Source organism: Micropterus salmoides, unplaced genomic scaffold, assembly GCF_014851395.1.
Source record: "Micropterus salmoides isolate LMB-PRFRI ecotype aquatic unplaced genomic scaffold, ASM1485139v1 Ms_hic_scaffold_3, whole genome shotgun sequence".
NCBI lineage: Eukaryota > Metazoa > Chordata > Actinopteri > Centrarchiformes > Centrarchidae > Micropterus > Micropterus salmoides.
This window is the reverse complement of record NW_024042261.1, coordinates 19,096,875-19,114,261: the sequence shown is the minus strand read 5'-3', so window position 1 is coordinate 19,114,261 and position 17,387 is coordinate 19,096,875. Positions and strand designations below refer to the sequence as shown.

Genomic DNA, 17,387 nt, shown 5'->3' with positions numbered 1-17,387 from the left:
AATTAAAATGACTAAATTGCTTTGAGCATTAGAGGAATTCTCTGACAAGATAATATCAAAATAAGGCCAGAAACAAACAGAAAGTGGGGGATTTAAAAACACTCAAAACCGTGAGTGGAAGCGAAAAGGAAGGAGAAAACTAAAGGTTGTGGCATGAAAAACCATACGAGTTTATTAAACCAGGTTTTTGTTGATGATTGCCATAATGAATGAGTTCCTGCGGCCATGAACTGTGTCTGCTAATAACAGTTTGTCTCTGTCTCTTGTCTCTGTTTTGGGTTTCCAACCAGAAAAGGCCCAGGCCAATGAGCAGCGCTACACCAAACTGAAAGAGAAGTACTCAGAGCTGGTTCAGAGTCATGCTGACCTGCTGAGGAAGGTGACAACAACAAGTCTTACTTCCTTTTCTTTCTCCTTGTCCCCTCCTAACAAACAAAAAAACAACCTTTGAGGTTATATTAAGTTCTGTCCTCCTGCTGTCCTTTTATATTCCCCCAAAGTTGAAGATCCAGCTTCTGTCCTAATTTATTTTGGTGTGTGTGTGTGTGTGTGTGTGTGTAGAACGCAGAGGTGACCCGACAGATGACAGTGGCCCGGGCAGCACAGGATGAAGTGGAGGCGGTGAGGAAAGAGATGCAAGAGAAGGTGAAGGCGGCTCAGGAGGCTGCAGACCGACAGGTGAGCATGAGATTAATTTTGTTGTCATCGCAGAGCGTGCACAGCAGGTCAGCCCCGTGCTTTCAACTCAGTGTGGTGCAGCCAAATGAATTGCTTTAGCAGAATACTGCATGTATTCAGAGCTTTGACGGTGAGGAAAATAATGAGGTAAAGTTTGGATGTTCGGGGGCACACAGTGAAATCATTCAACTTGAAAAGCGTGTTAGTGCTGAGAAGGTGTTCAGAGGTCGCACAAACATCCGTGGAGACTTAATCTCTGAAGTTTCACTTTTGGTTAAAGTTTTCCTGTTGTTGGTGTTTTCTTGCTCAGGAGAGGGACCAGCTGGAGCAGCTTCAGGAGCTCCAGAGAGAGCTGGTGTCCAGCAAGGTGGAGCTGGACTCCCTGAAGACCACCATGGCCTCGTCACAGCAGGTCACTCTTCTCTCAGCTTTTTTCCCCCACACATTAGCTTAAATCTGCTAACTAGACCCCTGATGTTGTTGAAGTCCCAATTTTAAAAGGTAAGGCAGCTGCTACATGAAAGTATGAAAAGATTAATGATGTGAAATTTGTCATCCTGACTAACAGACCTGGCTGAGCCTAATGGAGCACAGTCTCGATAAAATCTAATAATGGACTGCTGGCGTCACAGTCTTATTTTAGTCATCATCAATTATTTGATTATCTCACTTACACCTCACTTTTGTAGCGGTGGTTGGTGCCTGTATGTGCGTTTGTGATTGGTCGACAATATGGATCAGCTCAGTTCATGGGACCTGTTTTCAGAAACATCAGGCCCAGGCTACAGTGTGTATATACCAGTCTGTATCCTGGATCAGGCTGTTAAGATTGTAAAAACGAAATCCAGAATGCAAGTTCTAACAACATTTCCTAGATCCTGACTATTATACAAAACTAAACTGAGCAAAAAAAAAAGCTATGGTTTTGTGTTCCTGTCACGCTCAGAATCTGCGTCTTTCATCTATAAGACAACTGTCACTCCCTCCATTTTTATGTCATCTGCCCTCTTAGTCACTGACAGCAGAGTCTCGAACACAACCAGTCTTACAGAATTGATATGCTAATACATTTCTTTGACATCCGTGAATTTGTGTTCACTGTTGGCGGGGGGTGGGGGTACTCACCCTCTGCTCCTCCTCTTGAACCTCTGTTTGTCATCTCCGCACAGCTGAGCCAAGTGGAACTTGCAGATGCCAAGTTGATGTCTGTAACAGGCGACTGACGGTGTTTATTTTAAAAAAGAGACCAGAAAGAAAACACAGAAGCAGCAACATCTTGTCCAAATAAATTGCTTGTGTGGATGCGGCCGCTTGAGCTGCAGAAATATTTTGGAGGGGATAATAAGAGGGAGTGACAGAAAATAAGTTCAGTAAGCCATGAATTCATGCTGTTAACCAACCCCACTACTGCTGGTGACTCCCTCCGCCCCCAGTATCACATGTTTTTCTGCAGCGTTCCCCGTACCTCTCATCCGTCTCTGCCTCCCACTTCTGACGTCCTATTTTTGTAGCCATTACTTCCCAACTCTGTCAGTCTTTCTGTCCTCCTCCATCTCTCTAATCTCCATAGTCCTTTTCACAGCCCACGTCTTATCGCTCTCGTCACGTGTCGAGCTGTCACCATCTCCTGTCGTACAGTTTTACATCCAAATTCTTAACAATTCTGTTTCTCCTTCATCTCTCAACGTTTCTCCTCCTCTGTTGGACCTGCTGGCACCCAGGCTGTAAGTCTCTCTTTCTTACCTGCAGAACACTTTCATGCACTCACCTCGTTAAGCAGGATAGTAATTTCACAAACCTCATTACACAGCATCTGATGCAATGCCAAGCTCTGCTGCCATTATTCATGATCATTGCATTGCAGCCAAGTTGCACAACCACAACTTCCCAGTGTTCGTTTGATAGTAAACCTCAACCCAAACCTCTCTGGAGGCTGTACGCCTCTCCGCAAACTTGAAAGAAGACACTGTTGTTATAATTAGTAGTTGAGATTTTTTTTTTTTTACTTGTGAGGTCGTACCACATCCTGACATGTCACGGCAACTCTGTATTATCCTATCCATAAGTCTTCCTGTGCCTCGAAATAAATTTCTTCTATTGTTAACTTAACTCTTTCTTCATTTTTTGCTTCCTCCCTGCAGTCCAGTGAGGTGCTCAGCACCCAGCTGGCCGCGCTGGAGTCTGAGAAGGCGGAGTTGGTGCTGTCCTTGTCGAAGGTGGAGGCGGAGCTTGCTGTCCAGGGGGAGGAGCTAGAGCGAGTCCAGGGCTCACTGGCGACTGAGAGGGAGAGCGGGGTGAAGACAGCGGAAGCCCTGCAGAATCAGCTCAACGAGAAGGTGAAGAATTGTCATTTTCTCAATCATATTTCTTAATTAACTTCCTTAATTAGGCGTACTAAATCAAGCAGATGTTTCTGGGAACCAGCATGTCCAATTTTTTACATTTTGACCCTCTGGCATTTCTAATAAAGATTTGGTGTGAAGAGTTCGACCACGTCTGTGTGTGTTTGCATCCACAGGAGAGCAGGGAGCAGGCGTTGGAGAGCCAGCTGGTAGCAGCTCGCTGGTCCAGCCTGCAGGCAGCCGTGGAGGAGGCTGAGAAGATCATCCAAGACTCGCTGGCTCAGATAGACGACCCGGCACACATCAGCTGCACCAGCTCTGCAGGTCAGGAGCTGATGCTTTAATTCAGTAGCATAGCACAGAGCTGCTGTCATTTAGTGTTGGGATGCTCATTAGCACTGTGTGTTGTAATGTTTGTGTGCATGTTTATGTTCCCGTCTAACTGCCTCGAGTCTTCTACCATGCCTTTTTAATAAATTCTACATAGACTACCTGGCGTCCAGATGTCAGGCCTCTTTAGACTGCATGGACCGACTCCACTCAGCCAGAGAGGCCTTCATGGCTGACAGCACAGGTGAGAAGATTCAGTTTGGCTTTGTAAGGAATGCACTATATGTAATGAAATGTAATAGGGTTATGTAAAAAGATAGCACATAATTAGCCATTTTAACTGATGTTAACAATTATTTTGCTACTTAGCATTTTCATGAATGAATGTACAATAGGTGAGTAGGGGCTTTAAAACATCATAAAAGGGAACTGCAGAAAAAGTAGACAGTCGACATGAGGCGTTTTCTGCACTGTAAGAAAAACAGTTATAATTACCAAATGAAAAATAAGTTTGACCACATGCTGCGCTGTAATTTAAGTTAATATACTCTATTAGGCCTACTAGAGCTAATCAGTGTTTGCTACAAGCTATTAGCTGTCTAATGTCCTTCCTAAATGGTAACAAAGTAGTTTCTAACAGCTGTAGGAGCTTTTCTAAATATCTAAGTTGTGTTAAATAATTTGAATTTCGTTTAATAATGATAATTTAGTTTTTAAAATACAATTCAGAGGACAAGTTGAAAAAAATTATCTATCTATCATCTTAAAATGGCTGTAAATCCCTAAAGATTTGGAATTATTTGTTTGTCTAGGTGTATCTGAGCTGGTGCGAGTTGTGACCCAGTGTGGCCACCTGGTGGGCGACACCATTGTTCAGGGTAGTGCCACCTCCCACATGGTGCCTGTGGAGCAAGCTGATGGTAAGTGTGCACAGGTGTGACAGACATCAGGGAGAGAGAGATGAGTAGATTGTAGTCTCCACTTCTCTCCTGATAATAATCGGTGGGCCCAGATATATCCATGTTCTGACATGTCTATGAGTAGTTCTTCTTCTTTTACATATGTACAGTAAGGTTGGACAGTACAACTTAAAACTGTTGTTAGTGTGCTATGAAAATAATCTTCTGGTGAATCGGTCATAATACCTTGTGGCAATCTATATATCTGATCATCCTGCTCCAGTGTTCACATTGCAATTACAAATAGCTCAAGTCTTTCAGCCAAAACATGCATGGATAGAAAATAGTTTCTGATTCATACAGAAGTGATGTTTTCAGGATTAAATCTCTTGGGAGATGTTAGCAGTTGGGCAAGTCTATACATGCCCAAATATAATGGAGGTCTGGCCTGTGGTCCTATTACTTCAACAAAAAAACAAACGTGTAGAATTGAAACTGGGTCGAACTGAAGCCGCGGCTGTAGCTGTGGCTCTGGAAATCAATGTAGATGTACTATGCTGAAACATCTGAATCCAGCATTTGAAAGCATGTGTACAGTTTTATGCAAATAATTTGGCTGACCTGCATCTAAAATATATTTTGTTTTAAAACAGGCTGACAGCTGCTGTCAAAGTAGTATTGGTTCCCCTCTTCCTCTCATCAGAGTGGCTGTTTCAGCTCTTAGCTGACACTTTGCCAGAGGGGGTGTCAGTATAATTATCACTGCAGCTGCAGCCACCAGCGGCACTATTGCACATCAAAATTTACAGAAGATCTAAGATGGTATTCCAATAGGAAATGGAGTGAATATAATATCACAGCATGGAATGTGTTAACTTTACACTTTTAAGTGCATCTATATATTAGATCAGGAAACCATGATGATTTTGTGTGTGTGTATGTTTATGTATTTTAATGACAATAACGGATGCATCTACCCTGTCCTTGTGTCTGTCAGCCCTGTCAGAGAGTGTGAAGGTGTGCGGTGCTGAAGCTCTGGCTCTGCTGGCCCACATGAAGCAGCAGGACAGTCTGGCTGCAGCAGACAACGGCAAGCTGAAGGCGGCTCTGGAGGCCATCTTGGCCACTGCAGAGGTCCGTAGTTCATACATACAAACTAATGTTTGTTGCTGTGTGATAAAACAGAGAATGAGTTAACTGAATCTTGTCCGTGAGGTTAAAATTGTTTGAATTTGGCTGTAACAACTTTTGCTGTAATGCTAACTTCAGTCTCTCTTGTGTCGTCGTTCAGAAACTGCGTCCTCGGGGTTTGGAGCTACAGCAGGGGGAGCTGGGAGATCTTGTAGAGCAGGAAATGGCTGCCACGTCCTCTGCTGTGGAATCGGCAGCTGCCAGGATAGAGGTGCGTTGAGTGTATTTAGCTGGGGTCATCTCCTGGTGTCGGATGCGTATTTAAATGTACTTGCTTGTCTGTGTGTGAGAGTGTGCGGCTCATTGTGTGCTGTGTGAAAACACTGCCCCCTGTTTCCCTTTACAGCAGTTATTAACTTCAAAGTGTCTGTTTTTGTCTCCTTTGTGCATCTGCGGATCCCAACAGGAAATGCTCAACAAGTCTCGAGCAGTTGATACGGGAATCAAGATGGAGGTCAATGAGAGGTAAAATGCACATTAGGACTGAGTTTGAGAGCTGCAGAGAAGCAGACTGGAATCACTTTTTACCGTCTCAACAGGTTCAAAAACACACCAGGTGAAAAAGTGTGTATGCATTGTATAATGCCACAGGAAAAAAAAGTTGAAACCTCAAATTGACTGAGTACTTAAAGAATCTGCATCTAAACAAGAATTGAGAGTGCCAGAAGATTTGAACCAAAAAGATTACCTCATTAAGTTTACAAGAGTATCATATTTTCCTGAAATAGAAATAAAGTTGACCTACAGACTACTTTCTACAGCTTTATCTTTGTTTCTCTCCGCTCCATACTGTAGCTGTGAGTTACATTAAGGTTAAAGAAGAAACCATAACTTCAGAAAAATGTAACTCGGTGGTTAAAAGCAGCAGCAACAACCATGTCTGTTGTGAAAGAGAAATGAAAGCGGCTTAAAAAATATGAAGATTGAGGAACTGATCCCATCTGCTATAGATAAATACACTAAGCCAAGCCCCCGGTTATTTGTTTGGGAAAGAGCTGACCACAATGGATGCAAACAAAGGCAGTGGACTGGAATAGGAGATAGAGATGCTTTTCAACAAGGCAGCAACAGTCACATGATACTTCTGTGCAGTTGCAGACAGTCACACAGTCTGAGGGCTGATGTGCGAAGAATTTAATCAGTTCAGCCACAAAGCCTGTGCAAAGTGTGAAGCCAGTGTGGCATGTATTGTTTGTCTGCACATCCACACAAACCAGAAATTAGCCTTTTCAGCATTTATTCTGTAGTTTTAATATTCCTTTCTCACTGGAGCAGCTCCACAAACTGTTGTCATATTAAAGATATCTGATTGATTAGATTATCGTACAGAAGCTGCTCCAAACTTAACCATCAGAATGATTTGTTTCATGCACATATATCTTCACTAAAACCAGCCAGGGCTATAGGAGCATCAGTTCAGTTGTAAGGGTTTAGATTTTCACTGTGCTTTTTGTCTCACACTGATGTGTGCATGTTGTCTAGTATTTAGTTTTGTATCTGTTCATTTTTAGAGAAGAGAAAATGATGTATTATTCATCCGGTCTGTGTAATAATTCTCTTTGTGTGCAAATGAACCCAATTAAACGTTTGCTTTCTGCATACTTTTCTCTCATCTCTCCCACTGACTTAATTAATGGGTTTTTTTAAAGTTGTTTTCTCAATAGTCTCACAAGGAATGAGAGATAATAACAAACAACTACTGTAGCTGCAAATGCTACATTGAGAATTTAGGTCAGTGGTGCATCGGTCATGCACTAACTAGACTGTGGGGAAATAACTGCTATTTCTAAATAGTGAAGAGGCTGATTTCTTTGTTTTGACTTTCAAAATTAAGCCACTCTTGAATTATATTCTTTGGCTACAAGTTGAGAAGGCTGGACTAGAATGAGTTGCATTAAAGGTATCTGCGCACACAGCACTGAAGAGACTCCACAATGTTTTGCTTTCTGGCCAAATACAGAGATCAGTTTTAGCTGCAGCTGTACAATTATGGTGTGTTGATGTCCTCTGCTCTGTCGCCCCCTGCAGGATTTTGGCCTCGTGCACAGAGCTGATGCAGGCGATCAAGGAGCTCATACTGTCTTCCAAAGATCTGCAAAGGGACATCGTGGAGAGTGGCAGGGTGAGTTATACTGCAGTGAAGAAGAGATGTGGGTCATAGTATTAGCATAACAAAAATTCTAACTTCTCTAAACTGGCTGATTAGAAAATGCAGCTTTACAGTCTTTGTACTTGTAAAAGACACACTTCATATTCACTAATGCAAGTTTACAGATTGAAAGCTTAACTTCAACATTTTTACTAAGGAGTAAATTGTTGTATGTGTTTATATTTCATGGTTCAACAAATATGTACTGTAGCTATGATACCTAGAATAATATTAGACACTCCTTACAGTACAGTCTCTGACACACTCAATTTTGCTGCTTTTCTTTGTTTTATATCAGAGTTAACTGAATATCTTCTGGTTTGGGACTGTTGGTCAGACCAAACAAGAGGTTTGAATATGTTGCCTCGGACTTTGTGTTTGAGACTAAACGATTAATTGATCAATCTAGAAAATAATTGGCATATTAATCAAAAAGGAAAATGATCACCAGTTGCACCCCCTGTTCTTAGACCTGTTTAAAAAGTGTGTTTCTTCTTTTGTCCACCAGGGGGCTGCCTCCATGAAGGAATTTTATGCCAAGAACTCCCGCTGGACTGAGGGACTGATCTCTGCTTCCAAAGCAGTGGGATGGGGCGCCACCGTCATGGTGTAAGTATCAGTCCTCATCCAAAAAGTGCTTATGTTTATAAAGATAGCAGCCGTGATAACTCTGTGAATCTTAAACATCCATAAGAATGAATGAGGTGACCTTTACAGGGAAATAAAGGACAAACAAAACAGTAAATCAAGGTGTTTCTCACTGTGTTGTAAAAAAAGTAAACATTGATTCAGTGAATCCCTCGGGTTAATTTCGCACTGCGTTGTCATTCCAGAGATGCTGCTGATATGGTGGTGCAGGGCAAAGGGAAGTTTGAGGAGTTGATGGTGTGTTCACATGAAATCGCTGCCAGCACAGCGCAGCTGGTGGCTGCCTCTAAGGTGAGCAAAGAATACATTCAGATCATAGCAAAGTGATCTTTGACTGGATGGTGTGAACAGTTTGGTATTTGATGAGCTGACACAGGTGGAGGAGTACAGGTATAAGCAGCTTTCCCATGTTGTGGATCTCATGTCTCGTTGCCGCTCTCCCTCTGCAGGTAAAAGCAGACAAAGATAGCAGCAACCTGCACCGTCTGCAGCAGGCATCCCGGGGCGTCACACAGGCCACTGCGGCTGTCGTGGCCTCCACCAAGTCTGGGAAGTCCCAGATTGAAGAGACAGGTGAGAGAATCACTTTGAGTGGAAAGTGAGATTGTTTGGTTTAATAACTGACAGTTGGCTCATAGTGTTGGTTTTTAAAAGATTTTATCCAAAATCTCAATTGTTTTTATTTCTACGTTTGAGGGAGTTCAAAACTACAAGTTATTGTATGTTGTTTGTGTCCAGATACAATGGACTTCTCCAGCATGACTCTCACCCAGATCAAACGACAAGAGATGGATGCACAGGTAAAAATTAGGTTAGAATTATGTTTTGTAATTAATTAGAGAAGCAAAAGTAACTTCACTCCAGGTAAGTTTTCTTACATGGACAATTCCCTCTTCCCTTTTGGCCTATAACATGAGAGAACTTTATTTTCAGTATGGATTATTTAATAATTTGTTAGTTTCCTCCATTGTTTTTCTTTTACTGAGAAGCCCAATTTCACTCCACACTGTACTGTGGCTCTGCTTCCTCGACACTGAAGGAAAAACACAGAAAGGTTTGGACCTGCTCACACACATATGGCCCTTTATTGTAAATGCACAGAGGGCTTCTATCTGAAGTGTGTTTTTAGTCTTAACTAAAAGCTGTATAAGTAATGATTGTCACCTGGGCTTAAATCATCCACAGACACAAGGGAAATTGCAAAAAATCCAATAAGCAGCAAGAATTTTATTTACCACTGTTCTCTCTAAGCTTATTTATCATGAATGTCATTTTTTTGTTTAAATAAAAAAGAATTAATTGTATGAAAAGTGTGTTCATCAAGTGATCAACAACTCAGTCTTGAATCAAACAATGTTAAGAATCATTATATTACCTCTGGAATGGCTCATGTTTAAATTATGTGTACTATTCAATGCTTTAAATGAAGGAAACCATCATTTATTGCATCATGAAAGCTACTTTGTTGCCTCCCAGTCTTTTTTCTGTATGACTGAATAACTTGAATCTATTTAGGACTGTAGGTTTTCTGTGGTTGTGCGGGGAAATAAAAGGCCACAGTGAAATGACGAGTGTGTTTGTCCTCTGCCCGTTTCTGTGTTTCTTCAGGTCCTGGTCCTGGAGCTGGAGACCCGTCTGCAGAAGGAGCGAGAGCGTCTTGGCGAGCTGAGGAAGAAACATTACGAGCTGGCTGGGGTAGCAGAGGGCTGGGGCGAGGGAGAAGAGGGTGCGGAGAGAGGATCACTACTGTACAGTAAATATAACCCTAAATATCCTGAAGCTAAAATGACGTCCGTCTCGTTCTCCACAGGCACAGGTTGAGACCTGCCGCCCCCGTCGTCCCCCTCCTCTACCAGAAGACCTGCTTCTGTCTGCCTCTTTCTATTTATACACACTTTTCACTTGTCTCTTCCCCTCATTATTTCTTCTCTCTTTTTGTTTTTGTTATCTAAGCCAAATTAAAAGGTGCTTCTTTTCTAAACCTGCTTCTCCACCCATGTCTGAAAGCTTCCATTAAAGGACAGCACCAAGGGCTCAACGACGGTGGGGAAGGGGCCACAAAGGGAGGAACAAATGGATGTCGGGAGTGGGGTGGCGGGATCCTCTCCCCCCCAGGACTGTGTTGGTGAAAAGCTATTGAAATGAAGTGGATCCGTATTTATTGTCTTTTTCTTCCCCGGTTCTTATAAATGCTGCTCCATCGAGGAGTCACAGCGGAGACGCTATGAGCACAAGTTCTACTCAAGACATCCCAGGATGCACTGCACAAGGGTCAAGCTCTCAGCAGAAAGAGGGGGAGATCAGTGACTGTCCTACCCCAGTCCCAAAACCATGTCTCTGTGTAACAGATGGCATGCATGCTCTCCTACTAAAACAACACTAAAGCTGAGAGAGCCCGAGCTGCTCATCTGTCTTTATCTTCCCCTCCCTCGTTTCTTCCTAATCTTTTCTCACTGTGCGTTATCACCTTATTAAGTCCGTACCGCTTCACTGGCTGGTTCACTGGACTTTCTGCCTTTCAACTGTCCACCATTACAACGACTGTGACTGTTAACTGGAGCCGACCCCCACTTTTTTTTTTTTCTTTCCAACAGACGCTTATATGGAAACTCTTAAAACCGCTCCTATCAGAGTTTTTTGGGGGTTTTTTTGCTCTTAACAGTCTTCTCCCAGTATGCTTTGAGACTGCCAACTACCTCATGCTACATCATAAGAGGTAGCGGTGCATCATGGGAAGGTCTGTTGAGAGAGAACCATTGGCTAAACACTAATGACATGGGATCATTTTTGTTTTTTTTCCTTTTTTATTGGTTGGTAGGGAAAGATGGTCATGAGAGGAAAAACCTTTTTATATAGAAAAAAAGCAACAACACTTTCCCCCCCTTAGAAAGGTTGTTAAAATTTAACAACTTTTCATTGGTGCATTTCTTTTCTTTTTTTTTTCCTTTTTCTTATAAACAAATCTTACAAATGTCAGTGGTCAAGCAGCAGTACAAGATCTGTCCCGGCAGCGGCGGCAGCAGCAGCAGCAGCAGCTTTGGAAGAAGAGCTGGGATCCAGTCAACACATAATGAACTGCTAACAGTGTTGTCTGTCTAAGTTGTTCACTCTTTTATTTCCTGGAGACATTATGACTCTGCCAGCAGGACGACCATGCTCCTGGAGACAGGACTGCCCGCTTAGTCAGATGAATCTGCAGAAGCAACAAAAAGAAGTCCTGCAAAGTTAGATGATTCATTTTTTTTTTTTTTAATTAAACTTGAATGTCAGTTTCAGGATGTTTTAAGGTTGCACAGATCTTAATTCATTTTAGATTTTATCTGGCGTATGACAGGATCCTGCTCTTCAAACACCCTGCGGGACTGATGGTCGACTGCATTGCCTGGACAACAATGGAAGTATGCAGCACACAGGCTGCAATGTTTTCAATAGCTTCCTCAAGACCAAGTAGCTGTGTATATAGACTTACAAGCCTTCTATTGTTGGAAATAATCTTTCTTTTCATCTAAAAGCATTCAAGGTTTGCATCTCTCCAAGTAAGGATTCAGTTGAATTGAATTAGGGATACAAAATGGTGCACATGAGCTTCATACAACTAATATAAGTATATAATTTTTTCCATAAGAGGTTGTTATTTAACAGAATTCTCCTACTGAGGCTGATGGACTGACTTTCAGCTTGTTGCCAGTGGACTCTGAGACTGATCATGCCTTGAAATAAGTAGGCATCCGTTCTGATCCCCATCACCTACTTTTTCCTGTTTAATGAAGGCGATGAGGATCCTCTTGGAGTTTGTCTTTCTCTGTGTCTTAACATACTTAGTTTTGACACTCCGCTTCAGCTGTGTATCTACAAAGTTGTGACACTGGTTTATTTAACAGACGCTGGTGAAATAGCATTTGCCAGCAATTCTTAAAAAATAGTTTTAAACCACTTGGTGTTTTTTTTTTTTAGTAATCAGAATTTGAAATTATTTGCCAATTTGCTGCTCCACCAGGGTAAAACAAAGTATTATTTACAGTACTGTTGGATCCAGGTCTTTTGTATTTAATAATGATTTTCTGTCACTTCTTGCACACCTGGGCAAAACCGTAGCTGTTGTCATCAGACATATAAAACAGAAACAAATACCACAAAAGAAGGATAGCTCCACTTTTTGCGGGATTTCAAGTGTCTTGAAGGATGAATTGAATGCACCTTGAGTGATGTTTGGTTGCATTTTTGCCCAAATATTCTTAATTAACCTGTCCCTTTCTTTGTCTCTTTTTGTCTCTGCTCTCTCGGGTCTGTGTCTGTAGTCCTACCAGCTCAGCCAGCCTTTCAAACTGCCTCACACTAGTCAAAGAGAAACAAATACTCACATAGCAACATTGAAATATGTCTTTGTATGATATACTAAAACTATGTTGGTGGGTTTGGTTTTTATTTTTTCAGTTTTTAAAATAAATATTTCAACTCATTAATACAGAAACCGGGTGTGACTGTGGTTTTTATTTGTTTATCGAAGCGGCTACTCAGCAATCATGAAATGCAATTAGTGAGGAGGGAGGCTGACATGATGGAAAAAAAGTTATTCTTAGATGTCTCAGCTGTTTCATCTCATGTTTTCTGTTTTTCATCCACATAGTATTATTCTTAGAAAGTTGGCCATTACGTAAACAACCACTGACTGATAATTTGCTGCACCCACTTCTCTATTAATCCTCTTACCTGCTTATGCAATACTCGAAAATCTCGAGGGTTTTCCAAAATTCCAAAATGAATATGGTGCATTTCATCTTTTTTTCTGAGAAGATAATATATAAATATGTTTGTTATTTATTAGTGTTTGTTTGTGAGTGTGCACCCACACACACAAGAGAAGTGGGATGTGGATTCACTCAACAACTGTCTTTACAGGAGCAATAACCTCATCCACATCAGAGCAGAGCTAAAATCCTAATGCACCTCATTGATTTTTTTTTCTTTTGGGGGGGGGGTAGATTCTTTTCCATTAAAAGCATTGACTCATGCAATTTAAAGTGCTTTGTTGGCATTCCATTTAAAATAAAATATTGACAAATATAGAGACAAAAAACTTTGTAGAAAGTGTTCTGCTGCTACCAACTCCAACCTACCTGCTCTTCCTACAATAGAAATGAATGACAAAAATAAAATTCCCCCCGACAAACTGATATGTTTCAGGCACTTCAGGACTAAATGTATCAGCCTAATCTGAAACCACTGTGCTGAGATTACAGAAATCCCTAATCTGGGCTAAAGTTTCCTTCAGGATCAACCACATCTTCTGATAAGCGTCTTATTTCCTTGTATCTGCCGGGGCAGCAGACTGAGACAGTAATACAGAAAAATAAAAACTGCACCTGATGACAAGTTATTATCAACCTGATAACGTTTCTTGCTTATTTCCATTTTTCCGCATTCTTTATTGATCATTTCAGAGTGGACAGCGTCCTACAGGACAAGTAACAAGCCACACGTGCTGTCAGGTACACACAGAACAGGTGTGCCTGTTCAGCAGGTCCAAAACAGCAGTAATGTGTTTGTAGTTTAGTAAATCCATGGGGCTGACAGAGTTTGAGCAACAACAACAGGCCGAGGAACTGTTGCTGCAGAAAGGAAGCTGATGGGAGTGACATAAAGATAGCTTTGCTCTGCCACTAATGTTTTTAATCATTTTGGCTTAATAACCTCTGCTCAGGTGGAAGGTGGGTGGAGCTAAACTGGGAAACCTTGAACTTATAATAATGATTAAGGTTTAATTTGTCCCACTCTAACAGGTGCAACAAAGCTACCAGGGAGAGAGGTGTGCAGTTCTGGGTAAACAGATTCTTTTAAAGCTAAAAAGAAAACATGGCTGACTGAGCTAGAGCTTCAAGTTTGTGTGTACGGAGCCCTGAAACTGCAAAAATGTAGTAAAAAAATTATCAGATAAGTCTGAAATATAACTAAATAAATCAATAATTAATACAAGTTAGTTAAATAATTAAAAAGGACTTAAGTAATATAAAGCTTTAGACTTTTCCTTTAACTTTAATTCAGTTCTCTATTTTCCTACCTTTGTTAGCATTAGCTTGCAGGCTAAAATGCTTAAGCTGCTGTTTTGAAATTTGTAAAGTGATGCTACTGCAGTACAACGCAGAGGTAACTGATGTCACACACACATACACACACCCTGGATCAATTATGGAAGACTAAAATAAATTAGTTGTTAAAACTGAAGCTTTAATTCATTTATCAGCATAATGAGTTATATTTTTAACATGTCTGATAAGCGTTTACTGCATTTAGTCTTTCGGGCCTCTGTGCACTCATCCACAGGATGTTTCCATGAAACTGACTTCAGTTGTTCTTGGTTCTTGGCCTAATGCTCTAAACCAAAAGATTTATTTGGAACCAGCCCTTGATCTTCACAAGCCCTCCCTCAGTACTATTACACTACTTCTCTGTCAGTTTCTTGGTGTCAATTCACATCCACACCCATCAGTGAGCAGGTTACCTCTGATGTGGTTTACATATTGCTCAGTATGCACTGGTGCTGCATTGTTTTGCTCTGTGCTGACACATGGGTAATGTAGTGGGTGGTGCCTGTAAGAAAGACAGGCGAGCTATTTATAGTCTCTGCAGTCCTGAGCTGGGCTGCCTTAAAGCAGCGGGCCTCCTGGCAGCAGCAACAGCAGCAGTGTCTGTGTTTGTCTCCCCTCTGCTCTGCAACACAAGTGGGATCAAGCAGGGACCAGCCAACCTCACATAGATGCTTTATTTTGGCAGCAGGAAACCAAAACCAATCATATGGAAAGAAATGATCCTACAGTAGGTTGCACAGGAGGGAATAGAAGTCTTACTGACCTGTGTAATTGAACATCTTTTCTTTGCTGCTGAAACACACACAACACATAGACGGACTCAAATATTAAAATTAGTTTTTTAATCAACATCTGACATGGTAAACAGAAATCTAAGACCTACAGGAAACAACTTGCAAAATGTGTGCCAAAATGTGTTTTTCCCTCTTCTTCTTTCTTATTTGTTTAATTTCATTTATATTTTTATTATTAATTCTTCATTTCTTCAATGTATCCCAGATTTTTCCCCTGATGCTAGATGGGCACAATGGGTCTCTTAACTCTAAAACTACGGAATTAAACAGGTTAAATGTGATTGATTGTAATGCTTTCAGAAGTTTCCTGCAGACAAAAAAATGTGGTTCCCCTTCGAGGGAACTCGAACTGCGTCGGTTACGACACTATGGGAACGCCTCTAGGCGTAGCAGGTCTGAACGTGAATGAAATCACTCCAATCCTATTGGTTTGTTGCTAGAACGGTAAGGTGTGACGGAATAACCGGAGGAGTATAAAGCACACCTGTACACACTCATCATTAGCTTTTTTCTATTCAGCAGGCGCTCTGTATGTTGTTTGAAGAAAGCTCCAGTCCTACAAGCAGTGTGTCTTACCTGAAGAAGAAGTCTACCAGCATGTCCGGCAACCAGAAGTACAGAAGGTGTGTTTTTCCTTGCCCTCGGTACATCACGGATGGAGATTCTCATGAGATGTGTGTCTCATGTTTGGGGATGGAGCACGCCCGGGCAGCTTGTCTGCGGCCATTGCGAAGGGGGCTGCCTGCGGCCATTGCGAAGCCCTTTCCGTGCGGGTACTGAGGTCCCGCATGGCTCTCTTTTCCGAGGATGGCCAGATGTGTTCTCCCCGTGGCGCAGGCCCTGCGGCCGCTGAGGTAGCCCGGCGGCCTCACTCATGGGGTTCACAGCGTGATCTGTCGGAGGATTTCGGGATGGCTGAGGCTTTTTCCCGACCTTCATCCGCTGGCTCCGACGCTTCCTTTCCTCGTTCGGGAGCCCGTTTCTCAGCTTCTCAGCTCCAGGGCCCCGTCCACACGGAGGATGTACGGCCTGAAGTGGAGTGTTTTCTCCACTTGGTGTAGGGAGCGGTCGGTGGACCCTGTTACCTGCCTGGTGGTTCAGGTACTTGAGTTCCTCCAGGACCGGTTCTCTGCTGGTCTTTCCCCTTCCACCCTCAAGGTGTACGTGTCAGCTATTTCATCTTTCCACGCCCCTCTGAGGGAGGGGTCTTTGGGGAAACTTCCCTTGGTTGTACGTTTCCTCCTTGGTGCCCGGAGGATGAGACCTGCAACTCGGTCCAAGGTTCCCACTTGGGATCTGGCAGTGGTTCTTGGGGCGTTGGCTGAGGCCCCCTTCGAACCCCTGGAGTCAGCTGAGGCTAAGCACTTGACCCTCAAGATGGCCTTTCTCCTTGTTATCACCTCTCTGAGGAGGGTGGGGGATCTCCAAGCGCTTTCCCCGCAAAGCCTGGAGTTTGCCCCGGGGAATATTAGGGCTATCCTGCACCCTCGTCCAAGATACATGCCTAAAGTGCCTTCTTGTGCGGCAGGGTCCGCAGTGCTGCAGGCATTTCATCCTACACCTCATGTGACGGCGGAGGACGGGAGACTTCATCTGCTCTGCCCTGTCAGAGCACTGAGTATTTACACTCTGAGGTCCTCCCGTTGGAGGAAGGACCCGCTACGCCTAGAGGCGTTCCCATAGTGTTGTAACCGACGCAGTGTCTCGTTCCCCTTCTCGGGGAACCAGGGTTACATTCGTAACCCGAGACGTTCTCTCTGTCTATAATTGAGTTCTTAAAGCAACATTATATAATATATTATATATATATATACATTATATACATATATTTGTTTTTTTGTGCATTTTGGCACCCCTACTGTTTCAAAGTGTAAATAAGGACATCTGTACAAGTGCATTTATGATTACATTACTTATAAACAAAATCAATCAAGTCGACAACTCTGCTATCACAGCCAAACATCAAGCAAGTGCAAGACATAGCAATATTACTAACTTTTACAATAGAAAGGCTAGCCTGGCATCTGTCTTGCAGACTTTTATTTCACGAAGCTCTCGCCAATGTCTGGGAGCCTCTTGCTTGGTCACTCTCTTTTTCTCTTTTTAGCTTCCTCTGTCATTGCTTCTTCAGTCTCTTCACCTCTGCCATTAGCTAAAGTTACAACCATAGTCTTTTTAAGATTTGCAGTTCTCCAGCAAAATTTTTGGTTCATGCAAACCCACTGTATTTTATTATAGCTTCAGAGAACAAAGATGTATGTACATCTCTT

The 17,387-nt window shown here is 42.3% G+C and overlaps 1 protein-coding gene across 2 annotated transcripts in view; it reads left to right on the top strand.

Annotated features, from left to right (window-relative positions):
• hip1 (huntingtin interacting protein 1) overlaps nt 1-12,708 on the top strand; it is a 47,634-nt gene extending 34,926 nt beyond the window's left edge. For both annotated transcript variants that reach the window (XM_038693696.1, XM_038693697.1), the window contains exons 15-31: nt 291-379; nt 562-678; nt 989-1,090; nt 2,820-3,014; nt 3,197-3,344; nt 3,508-3,594; nt 4,163-4,270; nt 5,247-5,383; nt 5,541-5,651; nt 5,847-5,905; nt 7,469-7,562; nt 8,098-8,198; nt 8,423-8,528; nt 8,687-8,810; nt 8,976-9,037; nt 9,846-9,963; nt 10,048-12,708. In XM_038693696.1, the coding sequence (XP_038549624.1) occupies nt 291-379; nt 562-678; nt 989-1,090; nt 2,820-3,014; nt 3,197-3,344; nt 3,508-3,594; nt 4,163-4,270; nt 5,247-5,383; nt 5,541-5,651; nt 5,847-5,905; nt 7,469-7,562; nt 8,098-8,198; nt 8,423-8,528; nt 8,687-8,810; nt 8,976-9,037; nt 9,846-9,963; nt 10,048-10,058 (1,769 nt within the window). In that variant the 3' untranslated portion in view covers nt 10,059-12,708. The remainder of the gene's footprint in view (nt 1-290; nt 380-561; nt 679-988; nt 1,091-2,819; nt 3,015-3,196; nt 3,345-3,507; nt 3,595-4,162; nt 4,271-5,246; nt 5,384-5,540; nt 5,652-5,846; nt 5,906-7,468; nt 7,563-8,097; nt 8,199-8,422; nt 8,529-8,686; nt 8,811-8,975; nt 9,038-9,845; nt 9,964-10,047) is intronic.
• The last annotated feature ends 4,679 nt before the right edge of the window (nt 12,709-17,387 follow it).